Source organism: Ranitomeya imitator, chromosome 6, assembly GCF_032444005.1.
Source record: "Ranitomeya imitator isolate aRanImi1 chromosome 6, aRanImi1.pri, whole genome shotgun sequence".
Classification (NCBI taxonomy): domain Eukaryota; kingdom Metazoa; phylum Chordata; class Amphibia; order Anura; family Dendrobatidae; genus Ranitomeya; species Ranitomeya imitator.
In genome coordinates, this window is record NC_091287.1 from 75,451,115 (window position 1) to 75,473,266 (window position 22,152).

The window sequence follows — 22,152 nt, forward strand, 5'->3', positions numbered from 1 at the left end:
TTGTTGTGCGAAACGGAGGGATGGCCGTGCGCCATTTTGAGTTGGAGCGCGGTGGTGACCAATTTCTTTTGGGAGACTGGGTCCATCTAAACGCGGTAGGCATAGATTTGTGGGCTTTGGGGTTGCAGTCGGGAATTGAGCGGGCCATAGCGGTTAAGGTTGGTGGGGTTTCGGTTACTTGAGGGGGTCAAGTATCCTCATGGTGGCGGGGGGAGGGGTCCTTGGAGTTGGTGCTAAATTGGCCTGGGGGGTCCGTCGGGATACGGACTCTCCAGTTGGTTTAAGTTTTGGTTGCGGGTCTGGTGATCTGGGGGAATCGTGGTAATGGTGGGCCAGATTCCTAAGTTGGAAGTGGACAATGGTAACCCTTCGGGGTATTTTGGTGCTCTCGAGCCTGTGGGGTAACGGCTGAGAGTAATCTACGGTTGGTCTCTTGTCCACTTGTTCATACTATGGGTGACACCAGATTTTAGCTTCAAGGACCCCTTCCCAGCTGTTTATGGTTATATGTTTTGTTTGTAATAATAAAGGCCGCTGTGGCCAATTATATCCAACTTGAGACTCATGTCGTTATTCGGAGGTTGGGAGGAAAAGGGGTCGGTGATCCCTTGGGAAGGCACTTAATAAGGGGGGTAGTCGACAATACCAATGTCAAGACAGGCTGGAGCGAGCCGCCCGCCCCTCCCCCCCGGGCGGCGTAGGTGGAAGCCGCCATGACAGGGGGTTTGGAGCAGGCGACAAGTGGTGGGGGCGTGTCGTTCGTTCCAGGGGGAGGGGTAGTGGTGGAGAAGGGGATGATGGGAGCGGGGGGTGGAGCGGTTCACTTCCCGCTCTACAGAATCTGGAGCAGTCCCGCCCGCCCTCCCCTTTTTGTTGTGTTTACGGGTGGTTTGTCTTTATCTTTCGGGTCATAGTGGCTGTAGGCGGGGGGAGGGGTCCTTGGAGTTGGTGCTAAATTGGCCTGGGGGGTCCGTCGGGATACGGACTCTCCAGTTGGTTTAAGTTTTGGTTGCGGGTCTGGTGATCTGGGGGAATCGTGGTAATGGTGGGCCAGATTCCTAAGTTGGAAGTGGACAATGGTAACCCTTCGGGGTATTTTGGTGCTCTCGAGCCTGTGGGGTAACGGCTGAGAGTAATCTACGGTTGGTCTCTTGTCCACTTGTTCATACTATGGGTGACACCAGATTTTAGCTTCAAGGACCCCTTCCCAGCTGTTTATGGTTATATGTTTTGTTTGTAATAATAAAGGCCGCTGTGGCCAATTATATCCAACTTGAGACTCATGTCGTTATTCGGAGGTTGGGAGGAAAAGGGGTCGGTGATCCCTTGGGAAGGCACTTAATAAGGGGGGTAGTCGACAATACCAATGTCAAGGCAATTTCTATGGACAAAACCTGGTCCTCTGTAAAGACCAACTTTGTTCTGTTTGGATACAGAAAAACCATAAGGCTGCTATGGGGTGGAGGGATTCTTACTTCCCTTTTGCCATTTGTGCTTCTTTTGTGCTCTTGTCAGGGTGATATATACATAGGATCAGGCTTGGACTGGCCCACAGGAAAACAGGAGAATCCTCTGGTGGGCCCCTGTGCAGGAGTGGGCCACCAGCTTTTTATCTGCGCAGTACTTGGCACAATATACTTAAAGGGAACCTGTCTGCAGGATTTTGTTCAGTAAACTACAGACGGTGTCAGATTGGCACTGTGATACTGATTACAATGATACCATCGTTGATGAAATCTGTCTTGTGGTTGTTGTTTAATCTGTATTTGTAGTTTTCATTTAATGAGATTCTGGTGCTGCGGGGCGGCCTGTGGGGAGTCTTTATGTGGAGCTCTGCTTAGATATTCATCTGTATGGGCTTATGACCGGTCACTGATCCTTATGTGACCTACCTCCTATTTTACAAAATGCACAACAAACTGTTTGGTTAGAAAAAAAAATTTACATTCAGCAAAATGTCGCCCCAGGTGCCATTGTGGTGCAGTCAGATTTTTTTTCCCTCAAGCAAGATGGCGCCAGGGTCGCATGTGCAGTAGCATCTATCACTTGCCATTAGATGCTACTGCGCTTGTGCCGCCATTTTGCTGGACACTGCACACTGCACTGCTACTGTACATGCGCCACGGCGCGATTTTGATAAAGTTAATTTTTTTACCCTACATTATTGTATGCGATACATATTCGATACATTATACTGCGCAGGTATAGCCAGCGGCGAGATTTTGCTGAATGCAATTTTTTTTCTAACCCCACAATATGATATGCATTATGTAAAATAGGCAGTAGGTCAGTGAGGGATCAGTGACCTGTCATAAGCCATACTGATTAATATGTAAGCAGAGTGTCACGCTCACACCCTGTCTGGTGGGCGTGAGCTCGGGGGGTTTGTGGCCCCACTGTGCCACAAACCAGACTACCCTGGAAGGGGCGTGTCTATGATAGCTGCCTGGGTTTTCACTGGAGCCTCTGATGGTGAGGTCAGGCTTGTGCAGCAGGCAGCTGCCAGGTGCTACTCCAGGGTGGTGTCTGGCAGTGGCTGCTGATCCCACTTGGGACACAGGAACACCAGGATTGGTGCGGGCATCAGGCAGGACTGGCAGAGGAGCACGGCTGGAACTCAGATGAGTAGGCTGGCACGGCAGAGAACACAGGGCTGGCAGAGACACGGCAGAGAACACAGGGCTGGCAGAGACACGGCAGAGAACACAGGGCTGGCAGAGACACGGCAGGAAACACAGGACTGGCAAGGATGGCAGGAAACACAGGACTGGCTAGGACGGCAGGAAACACAGGACTGGCTAGGATGGCAGGAAACACAGGACTGGCTAGGATGGCAGGAAACACAGGACTGGCTAGGACGGCAGGAAACACAGGACTGGTTGATGTGGTATATGAAGGAACAGGTAGGGGCCTGTTCACACTTGAGGTGCAGGTACAGATATGTAGTTTGGAGGAACAGGTAGGGACCTGTTCACACTGGAGGTGCAGGAACGGATATGAAATATGAAGGAACAGGTAGGGACCTGTTCACACAGGAGGTGCAGGAAAGGAAACAAGCAGAAAGGAATGAGGTATGAAGAAACAGGTTGGGACCTGTTCACACAGGAGATGGAGGTACGGAAACAAGCCAGAAGGAAAGGAGCATGAAGGAACAGGTTGGGACCTGTTCACACAGGAAGAGAAGTGCAAGACTGCCGATAGGAGCGGAAGAGCAGCAAGAGATAGCATAGCAACAAAAGCTAAGCAGAGCGGAGCCACAAGGAAAGTGGAGAGGAGCTGCAGCAAGAGATACTGCTGAAGCTAAGCAGAGTAGAACCGCAAGGATTGCGGAGAGGAGCTGCAGCAATAGATACTGCTGAAGCTAAGCAGAGTGGAACCGCAAGGATTTCAGAGAGAAGCTGCAGCAAAAGATTAATGCAGCAACGGGAGCGGAGAAGAGTAGAATGGAGCAGAACCGCAGGAGTGCGGAGTAGAGATCAAGCCACAAAGCTACAGAGCAGGCAGAGCCGCAAGAGTGCGGAGCAGAAGCCGACTGAGAACAGAAGGAAAGACACAACAGGGAAGGAAGCCACAGACAAGGAGACCAAGATCAGACTAAGTACAGACAAGGCACTGGAACAAGACACAAGGACAAAGACACAGGGACCAGGATATTCTGCCTCCTGGAGGGCAGACAACAAGATCAAGGCAATAGCACAGAGAAAAGCCTCCAGAGAGAGAGTTAAGGTACCGTCACACTAAGCGACGCTGCAGCGATACCGACAACGATGTCGATCGCTGCAGCGTCGCTGTTTGGTCGCTGGAGAGCTGTCACACAGACAGCTCTCCAGCGACCAACGATCCCGAAGTCCCCGGGTAACCAGGGTAAACATCGGGTTACTAAGCGCAGGGCCGCGCTTAGTAACCCGATGTTTACCCTGGTTACCAGCGTAAAAGTAAAAAAAAAAAAACAGTACATACTTACCTACCGCTGTCTGTCCCCGGCGCTCTGCTTCTCTGCACTCCTCTGCACTGACTGTGAGCACAGCGGCCGGAAAGCAGAGCGGTGACATCACCGCTCTGCTTTCCGGCCGCTGTGCTCACAGCCAGTGCAGGAGGAGTGCAGAGAAGCAGAGCGCCGGGGACAGACAGCGGTAGCTAAGTATGTACTGGTTTTTTTTTTTTTACCTTTACGCTGGTAACCAGGGTAAACATCGGGTTACTAAGCGCGGCCCTGCGCTTAGTAACCCGATGTTTACCCTGGTTACCAGTGAAGACATCGCTGGATCGGTGTCACACACGCCGATCCAGCGACGAAATAAAGTCCTGGACTTTCTTCAGCAACCAACGATCTCCCAGCAGGGGCCTGATCGTTGGTCGCTGTCACACATAACGATTTCCTTAACGATATCGTTGCTACGTCACAAAAAGCAACGATATCGTTAACGATATCGTTATGTGTGATGGTACCTTAACTCAGAGCAAGACCTGGCAAACTCAGAAGCTAAACACTAACTGAGCAAACACATTGCACAGGCCCAGACCACTGGGTGGAGCTGCACTATATACAGGAGGCCTCTTGGTAATTGGTCAGGAACTGATTAGACAGATGCACCTGATTCCTATAAGAACCAGAGAGTTCATGCGCCGGCCCCCTATACACACAGCCATGAAGCAAGCAGAGAGCAGAGACACAAAACATGGAGCTGGCATGAAACAGAAACCACATCATGGCCTGGAGCAGTGGGTAAGATTGTGTGAGAAATGAGAGGCCATGCCGTGATGCCAGCAGAGTTGTTACACAGAGCACCACATAAAGCCCCCCACCCCCCACAGGCCGCCCCGGAGCACGAGCATATCAGTAACTGAAAACTACAAATAAAGATTAAACAACAACCACAAGACGGATTTCATCACCCAGGTATCATTAATCAGTATAACGGCATTCTTATTTTCCTGGGGGCAAACATGCTGATTGAGGTGGGATTGTCTGAGTAGTGAACAAGCCCTTTAATAAGATCTGTTGGGTTTCTCTCATAGGGTTCAGCATTTCAAAGGAAAGATTGATATTATTATGATTGCACACAGCCGCCACTAGTAGGCGCTAACCATATATAAATCCAGCAGTTGGTATTGAACTGAATGGGAGCTGTATAAATCTATATTAAATTCCATCATTGCCTTCATAGCGGTTACATCTCCTGAAAACTGTTGCGAGATGAGAACTCTATAACGAGCTCTTCACTCTTTGTGGATTACCCAATGAATAGCCGCGCATCCACAATGTTATCTGCTACCCATGCCTACACTAGCTATTATTAAAATAGAATGTGGCACTCTTAGGCAATCACATAAACTAAATTATATTCGATATTTCTCATACAGCTAGAAATATATTCATTTACATACTGTGCCATACATATAATTATTTGCACTCACATCAAACAGAGCCAGGAGCTAGTTGCAGGAAATAGTAAAATGCCTTTATGAATCCATACACACAATAGATTTGTTCCTACGGAATCTTTGAAAGAGAACTTGGAACAATGTAAGTAGTATTACATATGTATAATCAGACAGTGGGCGCTAATGATCACCTTTCTGTTCCCTGAGAGAATGAGAGGTATGATCGTTCCTGTTTGACAATGAAATGACAGAGTCAGTTACATGCTACAATGTTCATGAATCATTGCAGTTCTGATACCACAATGTTTCCGATTTCACAACGCTACATTATTGGGATTTGTTATTCACTATAGGAGACTTGTGTATCCAACATTAAAGGGATCTAGCTATTGGGACATACACCTTTATACTTAGAAGTCTTAAAATTCTCCGCGTTACACCTTTCAGCCACACCACACATCAAAACCTTACTAAGGCCAGTCTCACAGGTCCAGATAATTCCGGTACCGGAAAAATCGGTACCGGAATTATCCATGTCTGTGTGTCCATGTGCTCCCGTGGTACATCAGTGTGGCACACGTGTGCCACCCATGTGCCGACTGGGTACCACACGGAGCGTGCAGGAGACAGCGCTAGAGATAAGCGCTGTCCCCTGCATCTGGTGCTGAAGCGGCCATTCATATCTTCTCTCCAGCAGCGTTCGCTGGAAAGAAGATATGAAAAATCCTTTTTTTTTTGTCCTCATGTTTAAAATAAAGATCCCTGTCGCCACCCCCCTCCAGCCCCCTGTGTGCCCCCCCCCCCCCCCCCGGCTGTTACTAAAATACTCACCCGGCTCCCTTGCAGCATCCTGTCATCGCCGCACCTTCTCCTGTATGAGCGGTCACGTGGTGCCGCTTATTACAGTAATGAATATGTGTCTCCACCCCTATGGGAGGTGGAGCCGCATATTCATGACACATCGTCCGTGTGCGGTACGGGTTTTACACGGACCCATTGACTTTAATGGGTCTGTGTAATCCGTGCGCTCCCATGAACACTTACATGTCTCCATGTTTTGCACACGGACACACGGTCCGTGAAAACACGCTGACATGTGCAGTGACACATTGCTTTCAATGTGTCTACGTGAGTCAGTGTCTCCGGTACGTGAGGAAACTGTCACCTCACATACCGGAGCCACTGACATGTGAAACCGGCCTAAGAAGCAGATCACTGTTACTGGCTCTGGGACTAACAATGGAAACAGATTTCTCTTCTCATAAGCCCCAACATCCACCCAAGACACATTTCCAAGCAGCCATGGAAAAAAGTATTTTCCATAGGAATAGGGATGGTGAGGTCAGTTGGACACACAATGTATCAGAGTATGATATCTGCCTACAAATTCTGCTTTGATGTGTCCTTTTACAAATACTTTGATCAATAGTGAATTTAGTGGTGTGACAGGTTAATGTCCGCCCTCTCTGTGCGCCAGCCACCGGGCTGTATGACATCTTTTGACTATGCTATGGTTCTATGTTATTCTGTGACTTGTGGTAACACCCATGCTAGGAGATCTAGGGTTAAACTTTCACTTTTCGGTTTTGTGAACACAAAATTTTTGCAGGAGTTCTTGGAGCAGAAACTGAGTAGAAACTTTCCAAATCCTCCTCAAAATCTGAAAACCCCTCAAAAACTTTCAGTTTTGCTCTGAAAACTCAGCATACAATGTTACATGTATACACTGCCTTAGGTTCCTCCTGGGTCGCTGGCTACATAAAAGTGTTGCCCAATTCCAGTCCTCAAGGCCCACCAACAGACCATGTTTTCAGGATTTCTTTAGCATTGTAGAGATGATAATGCCATCCCCAGTACAATGCTAAGAAAATTCTGAAACATCATCTGTTGGAGAACCTTGAGGACCCACCAACACGTGATGTTTCAGTATTTCATCTGGTTCACAAGTATTTATTGGATTTAGATTGCTAGGAATCTCCTGTTGCTGACTTCGACCTGCATTTTAACCTACAATTTTGCTTCTGTTCTGGACATCTTGGTTTTTGACCCAGTTCCCAAACGACTCTTTTCCGGCTAGGTCTCCTGGTCAGCATATCATGCACTGTCCTCATGACACCTGGTAATAGGTTTCCATTAATGAAACTTTTTTTCCTATGCAGAACTACAAATCACTAAGAGTAAAATATTAAAATTCTGCCTTCCTTAAGCCACTACTAAGGGGAACTTACTGAGGGTTGTTTATTCGTTGAATTTAAAGAAGCATTCCCATTAAATTGCAGTCATCACCTTATACAGCACTGTGTACTTACAATTGCTCATTTTGCCTTTCTACCCCGTAAATTAGTCTCTTTTCCATTAGGTCTATGACATCATGTGATTAAAAACTGGCTAGCCAAATCCTTCAAAGTTTCTATGTAGAAACAGGAGGTCCATTTTCCCTGTATGAGTCATATGTCACTGCAAAAGTCCCTGGCAGGAAAGAGAAGGGAGCAGTTGGATCAGGAGTTTCAGAGGGGAATGATAAATTCAAGGACAAGAGACATCCGGTTTCTACATAGGGCAAAGAAAAGAGAAGAATTATCTGGGTAGAAAGGCAAAATGAGCAATTGTAAGTACACAGTGTCATATAATATATGATGATTGCAATATATTAAGAGGATCCAGACTTTGATGGGGACACTTCTTTAAGAAGAAGACCACATATAAAGCTAGTAAAGAGGCAACCTTATTTCTGAAAACCAGTTTTTATCACATATATTCACTAAAGCTGTCGGCATCCTGTACGAACCATCCAATAGCTTGTAGGCATCAATTCATGTACAGTATATCTATACCTGCCAGTTAGCTGTAGTGCAGAAAGTCTAACTATATGAGACGTCCAAAACAAAGCTCTTTTTATAAGAGCAGTTGAATGTTTCTCTACTGCTCCTATGATTGTCATCTGCAGCAGTGATTTTGATCCTGCACCCAGGAGATATGTGCTGAGCAACCTGGGGCATTTTCCTTTCTCCCTGCTGAAAATGACAAGATAAGCCACTGCATTTCAAAGCAGCAGATGCTGGTGATTATCATATTGCGGCTATGAAACAAGCCTTTGTTACATCCACTAGAACAAGCCAACTTATTGCTTTGTTGATTGCTTTTCAACCTTTTGTTTACATTTGTGGACAAAGACGAGATTAATATATTTCTTTCCATAGATTCCAGTTCAGGTAATGACAGCAATAGGCTATATCCATAAAGGAAGAAAATATTCCCAGAGACAATATCATGTATGCAAACATAAGTTTGGACTTTAAATTGCTTTTTATGAATCTTCCTAATTTAAAAAATGAGGGAAAAACCTTTGATAATTAAGATATTTTACCACTGTCTCACAGATTATCGTGCGTTATGTCACCACTGGCAGCTTTTCATTTTCTGATCAGCAGAAAAGCAATACCATGTGTAGTTTACTAAAAAATTTACTTGAAGGAATTGTGCAGTTTTTTCATTTCACTGTTTCAGTGCATTTATAATAGAATATAAAGAAACTCTGCAATTGTTTTGAGCCGTTTTATGTATACAGCTCTTGTGAATGCTATTGTCATTGTAAACAACTACAAATAATGTCACATTTAGGGTAAGTTCACACAGGGCGTTTTTGATGCATTTTTTTCAGCGTTTTTAATGCTAATTTTCAGCTGCATTTTACCGTACCAACACAGCCTATGGGATTTCAGGAATCTCATGCACACACATTGGGTTTTTGTGTCCTCAGGATTTTGTGCTTTGCTGCGTTTTTTGGACATGGGGCATGTCACTTCTTTGACTGTTTCTGCTGCGTTTTTGCAGCGTTTTTCACCCATTGGCTTGAATGGATGTTGGAAAAAACTCTGCACAAACGCTGCAAAAACACAAGTATTATTACTTGCTGCTTTTATTGTGCAGAAAAGTCAAGGCCAGCAGGAAGTGACCTCACAGCCAAGAGTTTTGGGGTGTGGTTAGTGAGCTGTCCATAGTGACAGTGAGCTATTGTGAGGGAGTGTCTGGTAGTGAGGTGTCCTGACAGTGAGCTATTGTGAGGTAGTGTCAGGTAGTGAGGTGTCCTGACAGTGAGTTATTGTGAGGGAGTGTTTGGTAGTGAGGTGTCCTGACAGTGATCTATTGTGAGGGAGTGTCAGGTAGTGAGGTGTCCTGACAGTGAGCTATTGTGAGGTAGTGTCAGGTAGTGAGGTGTCCTGACAGTGAGCTATTGTGAGGGAGTGTCAGGTAGTGAGGTGTCCTGACAGTGAGCTATTGTGAGGTAGTGTCAGGTAGTGAGGTGTCCTGACAGTGAGTTATTGTGAGGGAGTGTTTGGTAGTGAGGTGTCCTGACAGTGATCTATTGTGAGGGAGTGTCAGGTAGTGAGGTGTCCTGACAGTGATCTATTGTGAGGTAGTGTCAGGTAGTGAGGTGTCCTGACAGTGATCTATTGTGAGGGAGTGTCTGGTAGTGAGGTGTCCTGACAGTGAGCTATTGTGAGGTAGTGTCAGGTAGTGAGGTGTCCTGACAGTGAGTTATTGTGAGGGAGTGTCTGGTAGTGAGGTGTCCTGACAGTGAGCTATTGTGAGGTAGTGTCAGGTAGTGAGGTGTCCTGACAGTGATCTATTGTGAGGTAGTGTCAGGTAGTGAGGTGTCCTGACAGTGAGCTATTGTGAGGGAGTGTCTGGTAGTGAGGTGTCCTGACAGTGAGTTATTGTGAGGGAGTGTCTGGTAGTGAGGTGTCCTGACAGTGAGCTATTGTGAGGTAGTGTCAGGTAGTGAGGTGTCCTGACAGTGATCTATTGTGAGGTAGTGTCAGGTAGTGAGGTGTCCTGACAGTGAGCTATTGTGAGGTAGTGTCAGGTAGTGAGGTGTCCTGACAGTGAGTTATTGTGAGGGAGTGTCTGGTAGTGAGGTGTCCTGACAGTGAGCTATTGTGAGGTAGTGTCAGGTAGTGAGGTGTCCTGACAGTGATCTATTGTGAGGTAGTGTCAGGTAGTGAGGTGTCCTGACAGTGAGCTATTGTGAGGGAGTGTCTGGTAGTGAGGTGTCCTGACAGTGAGCTATTGTGAGGTAGTGTCAGGTAGTGAGGTGTCCTGACAGTGTTCTATTGTAAAGGGAGTGTCTGGTAGTGAGGTGTCCTGACAGTGAGCTATTGTGAGGTAGTGTCAGGTAGTGAGGTGTCCTGACAGTGAGCTATTGTGAGGGAGTGTCTGGTAGTGAGGTGTCCTGACAGTGAGCTATTGTGAGGGAGTGTCAGGTAGTGAGGTGTCCTGACAGTGAGCTATTGTGAGGGAGTGTCAGGTAGTGAGGTGTCCTGACAGTGAGCTATTGTGAGGGAGTGTCAGGTAGTGAGGTGTCCTGACAGTGATCTATTGTGAGGGAGTGTCTGATAGTGAGGTGTCCTGACAGTGATCTATTGTGAGGGAGTGTCTGGTAGTGAGGTGTCCTGACAGTGAGCTATTGTGAGGGAGTGTCTGGTAGTGAGGTGTCCTGACAGTGATCTATTGTGAGGTAGTGTCAGGTAGTGAGGTGTCTTGACAGTGAGCTATTGTGAGGGAGTGTCTGGTAGTGAGGTGTCCTGACAGTGAGCTATTGTGAGGGAGTGTCAGGTAGTGAGGTGTCCTGACAGTGAGCTATTGTGAGGGAGTGTCTGGTAGTGAGGTGTCCTGACAGTGAGCTATTGTGAGGGAGTGTCAGGTAGTGAGGTGTCCTGACAGTGAGCTATTGTGAGGGAGTGTCAGGTAGTGAGGTGTCCTGACAGTGAGCTATTGTGAGGGAGTGTCAGGTAGTGAGGTGTCCTGACAGTGAGCTATTGTGAGGGAGTGTCAGGTAGTGAGGTGTCCTGACAGTGAGCTATTGTGAGGGAGTGTCAGGTAGTGAGGTGTCCTGACAGTGAGCTATTGTGAGGGAGTGTCAGGTAGTGAAGTGTCCTGACAGTGAGCTATTGTGAGGGAGTGTCAGGTAGTGAGGTATCCTGACAGTGAGCTATTGTGAGACAGTGTCTGGTAGTGAGGTGTCCTGACAGTGAGCTATTGTGAGGGAGTGTCAGGTAGTGAGGTGTCCTGACAGTGAGCTATTGTGAGGGAGTGTCTGGTAGTGAGGTGTCCTGACAGTGAGCTATTGTGAGGTAGTGTCAGGTAGTGAGGTGTCCTGACAGTGAGCTATTGTGAGGGAGTGTCAGGTAGTGAGGTGTCCTGACAGTGAGCTGTTGTGAGGTAGTGTCAGGTATGAGGTGTCCTGACAGTGAGCTATTGTGAGGGAGTGTCTGGTAGTAGTGAGGTGTTAGCCGTGTCTTGGTATAAGAGGATGCCCATTAATGTTTCCCAACTAATCATGGGTGGTTCTACAGAAAGTAGTTTTTTTTCTCTGGGGGCACTCAACTTTATTAGCATGCACAAAGAGACAAAAAAACTCATGAAAAAAATGCACCTAAATCTGCGTTTTTGACGCAGCTTCTTTCCTGGCAAGAAATCAGGGTTTGCTGCAGAAAAAAAGCATCAACAAAGCCCTGTGTGAACTTACCCTTATACCTCAGTTTCAGTTTTTTCATCCAACAAAAAACAGACCAATCTTCTCGTGTGGCATCATTTTTCCTTGTTTTTAAAGAAGTGCTCCCTTTAAAGTTTTTATCCTCTTAATATATTGTAGTCATCATATTATATAGCACTGCGTACTTACAATTGCTCAATTTGCCTTTCTACCCAGCTAATTCTTCTCTTTTCCCTGCATGAATCATTGCCCTCTTCAGCTCCTGACCCAGCTGCTTCGCTCCTCCTCCCTGACAGGGACTTTTACAGTGAAGACTCTTTCAGGGAAAAGAGACTTCCTGCTTCTACATAGAGCTTGCAAGTCTGAGTGCCATTTCAGGCAGTTTTAGGTCAGTAGAGTGCCAACAATTGCTTTATGAATTAGAATCCAAGTGTTTGTAGTGCAAACTCTCTGATGCCTTGGCATGGAATGTTTTAAGCAACTGTGTTGGAAAAAGAGGGAAAAGGTGGACATGTACAAGTTAACGGTTGACAGAACGTACATTTGGGAGATAGCTATCTGTCCTACTCCCCTATACACATGAGTTCTCAACTCCAGCATGTATGCCTGTGTTTTCAAGAGAGGAGACATCTGAAAACACCCCTGAAAACAAAAGAAAAGAAAGTGCTCTAATGTGTACGGGGGCACCAGTCAACTAATGGTAAGGACATATATCAATTGTGCATGTCCAGACTATTGGACTGCTGATTGCACTGTTCTACGAAAGAAGTAGCTGGCCAACTTGTCTGATGGTAGTTTTCTCATATAGAACATAGGAGTACTCAGGTAAAGAGGATTCTTGTGTATGGGAGAGTTGGTTGAGAAGGCTGCGGATGAACAGTCAACATCGTTCGTCCAGCAGCCATCTAATGTGTTTGGCCGGCTAAAGGATTCATAGTCATTGCAAATGAGAAAATTGTTATAACTTTTGTACCATGCCACATGGTCAGTCTCTATGGCACATACACCCTTGAAACTCTACTATTCTGCTATGGAACTCTTCACTTCAGCCATCACCATTCAGCCATCTACATAACATTACAGTAAATATCTTGGATTCTAAGCTAAGTGCAAAATTCACAAAAACATTCATCAAATCTCTAATTTCACTCAATAAAAAAATAGGGTCAATTGTTAATATTTTTAGCCCAATACAATGATCAGGCCAACAATTGTCAAAAAAGGTATCTTCCTGTTTATAGGTTTTTAATATTTTAACATTTGATGATGATGATATAACCTAAATCTATGTGTAGAAAACATGATTAAGCATATGCACGAGGACAAAGTTGTAAAAGCGCCGTATACTGTATGTAATGAGTACTAATGACAAAAAAAATCATATAAGATTTTCTATCTCTGAATGACAAAATGCAGCTGAGTATGTCCTTCCCATGGTGCAATTATGATGCAGCATAACCAGTGAGTTAGAGAAGTTCATGAGGGCGCGGTGGAGTTAGAAGGTTACTTACGTGCCTATTGTGTCTCACAAGATAAGAAAGCCCTGGCAAAGCATTTCATTAAAATATAGACATCAATATCAATAAGAAAAGCAATTGATCAACAGCATGAAAATATATTTAGGGAAGAAATATGATACAATAATAGATATCATAGGTATCATAATGAAGTGCTTAATGGGTTAACATAAAGCATTCTTCAAAGGCAGATTAATCATCCCCAGTCCTCAAGAGCCAGAAACTTCTCAGTCTGGTAAAATGGAAAATATTTGAGTTCACTTGAATTTTATTTAAAAAAATTGGGGTTTGGGATTTACTTACTATAATTAGGGTAGACAAATATGATATGGCAGGGGCCGAGGTCACAACGCTGTGTCCATCCACGCTGGGACAATAGCCACACGATTGTGAATCATAATCATGCGGCAATTGGACACAGTGGTTGGTGGAGTTTTGGGCACGTACGGCCAGTCGCACCACCACTGCTCTGTATAGCCCCACTCTAATGGTTTATAATAACATATACTAGAAGCTTTGGATTATTCATAAGCATCACAAAAGAATAAGATATACTCCACCTAAACTTTTATCAGTGGCAGTTCTGTAGAGCAGTTAGGGAAGTGATGCTTGGTAAACCCATTCAGAGGATTTTAATTATTAGGAAGTGCCTATTTTATGTACCTATCCCAGATCTGTGCTTTATGTCTTTTACCCTGGTACGCTAACTCTGTTGTGCTCAATGTAGGGCTTTGCAGAAGGCCTTGCATGATCCCATGTGGTTATTTTCCTGGGCTTATATAAAAGGCTCACCAAGACACACACCTGTGTCTTGATATTAAAATTTCAGTATTCCCAAGACTTTCAGTGCACTGCATCTGTTTGTCTGCAGCTTCTAGTAACCCTGTCACCTGTTTGAGGTCTTCAGTATGTTTCCTGTCTGCCTGCAGCTTCCAGTAACTTTGCTACCTTTCTGAGGTCTCCAGAACATCTCTGGTCTGCCTGATGCTTCTAATAACTCTACTACCTGTCTGCGGTCTCCAGGATGTCTTCTGTCTGCCTGAAGCTTCCAGTAACTTTGCTACCTTTCTGAGGTCTCCAGAACATCTCTGGTCTGCCTGATGCTTCTAATAACTCTACTACCTGTCTGCGGTCTCCAGGATGTCTTCTGTCTGCCTGCAGCTTCCATTAACTCTGCTACCTGTCTGTGGTCTCCATGACATCTACTGTCTGCCATGGGCTTCCAGTAAAGCTGATACCTATCTGTGGTGTCCTGAATGTCCTCCTGCTTCCAGTACCTCTGCTGACTGTGTCCTGTTTGTCTCATTCATCTGCTGCTCCAACACCCGCATCCCGTGTGCCCACCTGGATCTTGGGTTGGTGAATCCACCTCACCAGGTAACAGTCTCCATAGTAACCATGTTGTCAAACATTATTTAACTCTTCATCTCTAAGCTGAAGTGGTCAGCAATCTTGCCTTACACAGGCGTGTACTACCGAGGACAGAGAATGAACTTCAATCCAATATTGCAGCCAGCATGCAGCCAGCGGGTAAGGAAAGGGTGAATCAAACACCTGAAAACTCCGCCCATATGACCCAAAACCAGTCCCGCCAAATTCAGGTGACAGAGTCCCTTTAACAGAATGAAATGAGTTTTACATCCTCTTTCTAATCCCAGATGAATTTAACAGGAGTATAAATGTACTATTGTTTTCACTTTTTTTAAGAATTCTATGTAGGATGTTACACAAGTCTCGTTACTGGCTTCTGAGGAGCGGTATTTATCAAAATTAACAACTGTAACAATGATGACATGTTACAAAATGGAAATGAAAGACAAGCGAAAGGATAACATCGTCCACACCACCAATCTCCTTTTACAGCGTATATATACATTGACTCAGTGCACACTAATTATACGGCCCCAATATATGCAACACTATGCCATAAAGTTTCATAGGCACCCATTCAGTTCTAGTGTAAAAAATATTTACTTTATAACACAGTTAAACAAAACTTATGTTTGCTATGGACAGTTTTTTTTGTATGTCATACGATCAAAGATTTCACCAACTGATATGAACGCACTTATTTATGAATATCAATGACATTAAATAGTTTATGCATGAAAATCATATTAGAATTATACAATTATTAACACACGTAAAATTAGTTATCTATGAGTTCAAGCAAATTATAAAAGTGCAAATGTTATTGTCTAGGCACTAGACACAATTCCAGTGACAGATAACAATGCAGGACACATGTAGATATTATATGAAGAATACTTACTCTACATATTTGCCCCATGTTCCCAGGTCAGACATGGCCATGAACACGCAGTTTGTGAGGATAGTGCACATTATAAACATACTGAACAATGTTAAAATCATAAGTTAAGGATAATACTTTGATGTGCAATTATATATACAGTATATGCACAAACAAAAGATGTACAGTGTCTCTCATTTTCCCAATAACTGACATTTTGGAAGTCACTGAGAGTAGTGAAAATTGGACCCGTGGGTCTGTTTTAACTGTGTGTTCTGACTCAAAGCCAGATTACGGGATCACCAGTGAGGCCAAATTGTGGGACACGGACCACTCGATGAACAATTCTGTTCATTACCATGTGAATAGGTTTCCTATTCCATTTACAGACAAATGTAGTTCTCATTGGAAATTTCCATCAGCTGCCATCTTCTGACATACAGTACAGACCAAAAGTTTGGACACACCTTCTCATTTAAAGATTTTTCTGTATTTTCATGACTATGAAAATTGTACATTCACACTGAAGGCATCAAAACTATGAATTAACACATGTGGAATTATATACTTAACAAAAAAGTGTGAAACAACTGAAATTATATCTTATATTCTAGGTTCTTCAAAGCAAAAGATGGCCACTTTGAAGAACCTAGAATATAAGACATAATTTCAGTTGTTTCACACTTTTTTGTTAAGTATATAATTCCACATGTGTTAATTCATAGTTTTGATGCCTTCAGTGTGAATGTACAATTTTCATAGTCATGAAAATACAGAAAAATCTTTAAATGAGAAGGTGTGTCCAAACTTTTGGTCTGTACTGTACGTTATGAAACTTTGTTGGCTATTACGTCTCGTGGAATGTTTTGAGAGAATATGAAACATTAAGAAAATTATTAATCAACATATAAGACTATGACACTGACATTTTACAGTGTCTAAAACTCTACAGACATGTGGAAGTCATTTGCATTAAAGGGGATTTCCGTGACTTTAAAAAAAAGAAATGTAGTTGCTAACAGAGGCAACTATCTGCCTGTTGTACCCAGCATCAGCCATGACCACTCCTGCCAGAGATTTAGTTGTTTCCTGTCAACAGAGCAGCCATTTCTCTTCCTGTAGACAGGACGGGACTACTGGTGTCATGCTGATTGACAGCTGGCTTTTCCCAGTTAGGTGGAGAGATGGCTGTCAATCAGCATGACACCAGTAGTCCCGCCCTGTCAGCAGGAAGAGAAACTGCTGAATCTCTGGCAGGAGAGGTCAAGGACTGACGCTGGGTACAACAGACAGGTAGTTGCTTCTGTAGGCAACTAGATGCCTTTTTCTCTAAAGTCCTGGATATTTTCTTTAACTGCTGTCAATCGCAGCATGTTAAGTGATTAAATATATCTCTATCACGAGCACTGCTTGATCTTAAGTGGTTGAAACCTTTTGTACTAATTTTCTCTCCTTTTTTATTGACTTGATTTTCCAAGAATTAAACTTTTTAGTAAAATACATAATTGTCAGGACTTTGGACTGGATGTGGGCTTTGAAGCAGATACACATGAAAAAACGGCTTCAAATATTCTTGGATACTCTTTGATGTGAATTTTGAAGCAGATCTATGTGAAAATCAACGTAAAAAAAAACTCTGAATATATGCTTAGGATGGGTTCACACCATTTTTTAAGATTTAAGAATAGATTTTGCTACGAAATCTACATATTATTCTTTTAATAAGCTTTTTATTGAATACAATATAAATCTGATTTTATTACGCATGCTGCTATTTTCCACTTGTTTTATTTTCTGAGTGGAAAAGTAGTAAGGTGTCAATTCTTGAGGCATTTATGCCTATAACAGCTCCAGATTTGGCTGCTGAATCAGGTAGGGTAGGTGCACACAGTCAGTAAACGCTGCTGGTTGGACGCTGCGTACTTGCACAGCGTCCAACTCGCAGCATCCAGATGTTGCGGCATAGTGGATGGGATTTCAAGAAATCCCATGTCTACTATGCGTCCAGAGATACCAGGGGCTCACCTGCAGAGATGGACATGCGGTGCATCTTTCTAGACCGCAGCACGTCAATTTCTCTTGCAGAGACACCAGTCTCCGCAAGAATAAAATTCACAATGTAGGCAATAGCCGGCAGCACTTTTGACACAGCGGACATGTGCTGCATCAAAAGCGCTGCCAATTACTGAACATCTGCACATACTCTTAGGGTCAGTTCCAAAAATGTGCCATAGCCGGTCTGTGTAGAAACCCATCCATGCGTTCTGACACATTGACTATAATGGGCCCTTGTGCTCTATGTATTTGGTTTGTAGTGCACCCAGACAGCACATGGACCGATTCTACGCTTGTCTGAATGAGCCCTAAAGCAAATAGATGGCATTTATTGAGAATATTTGGAGTATGATGATTAGTCAGGAGCACAGACAAATTGTTATTTCATTTGAAAGGATATGAATGTACCAAAATTTTGATTGCAGCTCTTCTGATAGGATGGAAAGGGCTAATTATATACAAAGCAGGTGTGGCACTAAATCTGAAGATTGTCTTCCCTTTGTTTAGTACTATAAAGGTCTAGAGAAAAAAGGCAAAGAAAAGATCAATGCAGTGAAATTCTTACCACGTATCTAACAGAGACCATACTTTATGAGAAGTGCACAATTTACTAGAATATCAGAGATTATTCGACCTCATGCACAAGGCCGTACAGATTTGTAAATGTTCTGAGCTGCACAGAGCTGTAATGCAGCGTTCAAATAAAAACTATTTGGCACATACAGTATCTCTTTAGGGACTCTGCGGACCAACGTTCTTGACAGAGGATGGATCCCTGAACTTTATGGTATAGTAGGTGGCGGTGCCAATGAAAATGGTATGCCGATAATTTATTTTTGAACATAAGCTGTTGTCCAGGATTGGGGTTCAAGTCTGCAGTCACTCTTTGTGAATACAGAGCTGTGAAACCTCAAAGTGCGCATTGCACACTGTCAGGATTCTCTGGTGCCGGAAGCAGGCTGGCACATGACTGCAAGTATGCGATTTGTGTACATGAGGTCACGTGCTGACTATACATGTGCCGGCTCGCTTAACACAAGCGAATTGAGTGAGGCTGAACACATCTAGTCATAATGTTGCCAAAAGTATTCAATTCACATACTTGCGATCACGTGTCCGTCTGCTCCCGATGCCGGGAACCCTGACATTGCACACTGCATGATGTGACGATTCACAACTCTGCAGTTACATAGAGAAACTGCAAACTGAAGCCCTAAGCTTGGACAGGTGAACTTCTATTTTGTTACACATCAAACCTAAAGTGAATGTCCACCTGTCAATAACAATGGATGGGAAATAGAGCTGGAGTGACAGAGGCTTGAGATCTACAGAAGGCTCTTTAGCTTCATTTGAATATTAACTAAAATGCTGATTTCTCACTAATGAAGGAACTGACTAGTCATGGAACGGACATATATAAATAAATCAGGGGAGAAATCCTGCTGAAAGATTCCCTGTAACATTCATTGTTAAAGCAGGGAACAATGTCCTCCCTCCATTTCTTTAATAGTAGAGAAATTAGATGTTTGCATAGTGAAAGTTATAAGGTGACTGTAAAGAAGAGATTTTTTAGGAGTTTTATAATCCGAAGTAGAATCTGCAACAGCAGTATAGACAAACATAACTGGGCCTTAAAGGAAATCATTAAGGTGAACCTGTCATCAGGATTTTGCTAAGTAACCAACAGACAGTGTCAGGTTGGCACCGTTATACTGATTAATGATACCTGGGGCGAAGATATCCATCTGTTGGTTGTTGTTTAATCTTTGTTTTCAGTTTGTAGTTTATCAGATTCTCGTGCTTCGGGGCAGTGCTGTGGGAGGGGCTGTCAGCGGGGCTTTATTTGGTGCTCTCTGGCCTCATCTTCATTATTGTGGTTTATCTGACAGATCACTGTTTCTTCAGTGACCTACCTCTAATTTTAAATATTGCAGTTTATAGTGTGGGCTTTGAATAAAAATTACCTCCAGTAAAATGGCGCCTGCGCAGTAGCATCTATCGCTTACCAATAGATACTACTGCGCATGCGCTGATGGCGGTGCCATTTTTCTGGAAATAATTTTTTCTTATTCCTCCTACAAAATGTTGCCGTAATCTGTGCATGCCCCACCCACTGGTGGGCGGTGCTTGAGCAGATTGAGAGCATCGCTTGTCGATAGATGCTACTGCATAGGTGCCGTCGCCTTCTCCATTTTACTTGAGGAATTAAAAAATTGGGCTTCAGCAAAATGGCGCCACAACCGGCGCATGTGCAATAGCATCTATCGGTAAGCGATAGCGAAAGTGCCTCTGCAAGGGCCAATTTGCTTGAGGTAATTTTTTTTCTTCAAACCCCACACTATAAACTGCAACATTTAAAATAGGAGCAGGTCACTGAAGGATCAATGTTCTATCAGTTAAGCCACAATAATGAAAATGAGTACAGAGAGCACCAAATAAAAGACCAACCCACAGGCTGCCCTGAAGCATTAGAATCTCATTAACCCCTTACCGTCAAAATGACGGATATGTCCAACATTGGACGCCTCCCCCTGTTTGACAGATCAGCTGTCATGTGCCAGAAAAGGTGTGGGTTCCGGCTGTTAACATGTTAAATACTGGTGTCAAACTCAGATAGCAGTATTTAACATACACGAGCAGGAAGCGCATCATAAACCCCGCCCATTGGCACCCATGTCACATAACCGCGGGTCACCGTTGGGATGGCTGGCAATGTCTGCAGGAGACTCCTGTGGTTGCCACAGCCGGATAGATATGAGCGCTGCCCAGTGGTCAGCACTTATAGCAAGTGAGCATTTCTACTACATAGAGCAGGGCTGCACCAAAATGGTATCGATAAAAACATCAGCGTCAGGTCCGCGTGCAAAAAAAAAAAAGCCCTTGCTCAAGCCGAGATCACGAAAAATGGAGATGCTATGTGTCTCGGAAAATGGCGGCTTTTTTTTTTTTTTATTACAAATTTGGGGATTTTTTTTCACTACTTACATAAAAAAGAACCTAGACATGTTTGGTGTCTATGAACTCGTAATGACCTGAAGAATCATAATGGCAGGTCAGTTTTAGCATTTAGCGAACATGGTAAAAAAATCAAAAAAACAATTGTAGAATTGAACTTTTTTTGCAATTTCACAGTACTTTGAATTTTTTTCCACTTTTTCAGTACACGATATGGTAAAACCAATGGTGCCATTAATAATAATAATAATAATTTTTATTTATATAGCACCAACACATTCCACAGCACTTTACAATTAAGCGGGGACATGTACAGACAAAAAATTCAATACAAGTTAAGCCAATTTAAACAGTGACATTAGGAGTGAGGTATTCAAAAGTACAACTCATCCCGCAAAAAACAAGCCCTCAAATGACCATATTGATGGAAAAATAAAAAAGTTATGGCTGTGGGAAGAAGGGGAGCAAAAAATGGAAACGCAAAAATGGAAATACCCCTGGTCCTTAAGGGGTTAACTGAAAACTGAAAACAAAGATTAAACAACAACCGCAAGATGGCTTTATTCAACCCAGGTATCATTTTAATCAGTGTACCAGTGACAGTGTCTGTAGTTTACTTAGCAAAATCCTGATGACAGGTTTGCTTCAAGTTTAGCACTGTTACTTTGCAGCAATGGATGGTTCAAATTCCACTAAGGACAACATCTGCATGGAGTTTGTATTTTCTCCCCGTGTTTGCATGGGCTTCCTCCAAAAATTACAAAATACTGATGGGGAATTTAGACTATGAGACCCAATGGGGACAGTGATCATAACTAGTGAGGAGCGAATATACTCGTTGCTCGGGTTTTCCAGAGTATACTCGGGTGGTCTCCGAGTATTTATGACTGCTCGGAAATTTAGTTTTCCTTGCCACAGCTGGATGATTTGTAGCTACTAGACAGCTTGATTACATGTGGGGATTCCCTAGCAACCAGGCAATCCCCACATGTACTCAGGCTGGCTTGTACCTGTAAATCATCCAGCTGCGGCAAGGAAAACTAAATCTCCGAGCAGTCATAAATATTCGGAGACTACCCGAGCGTGCTCGGGAAAACCCGAGCAACGAGTATACTCGCTCATCACTAATCATAATGTCTGTAAAGTGCTGTGGAATATGATGACGCTAAATAAGTGTGTTAAATATTGTAAGCTAAGGATGACCTTAAAATTTTTTTCTGGTTGTGTACTGTGTGCAGAGCTTTTATGAGTATACAAGTACCATAACTACCATTTCTTGATATTTGAATGAGGCACTACAATTGGTGCCTTCAAGGATGTATTGATGACCATCCTTGTAATTTTTGTCTAGCTTTGCACTGTGTGCAGAGGCTTTATAAGTGTAGAAGTACCACAACTACACTTTTTAAATATTTGAATGAGGCACTACAGCTTGTGCATTCAAGGGTGTATGGATGAACCTGCCTGTAATTTTTGTCTAGCTTAGCACTGTG

General features: G+C 43.7%; 1 protein-coding gene across 1 annotated transcript in view; it reads right to left on the reverse strand.

The window, feature by feature from the left end:
* Positions 1-22,152, reverse strand: part of LOC138641943 (sodium channel protein type 5 subunit alpha-like) — a 476,947-nt gene that overhangs the window by 322,526 nt on the left and 132,269 nt on the right. Inside the window, exons 3-4 of the mRNA XM_069729776.1 lie at positions 18,105-18,223; positions 15,671-15,760 (exon numbers count right to left, since the gene is read on the reverse strand). Of these exons, the coding sequence (XP_069585877.1) occupies positions 15,671-15,760; positions 18,105-18,223 (209 nt within the window). The remainder of the gene's footprint in view (positions 1-15,670; positions 15,761-18,104; positions 18,224-22,152) is intronic.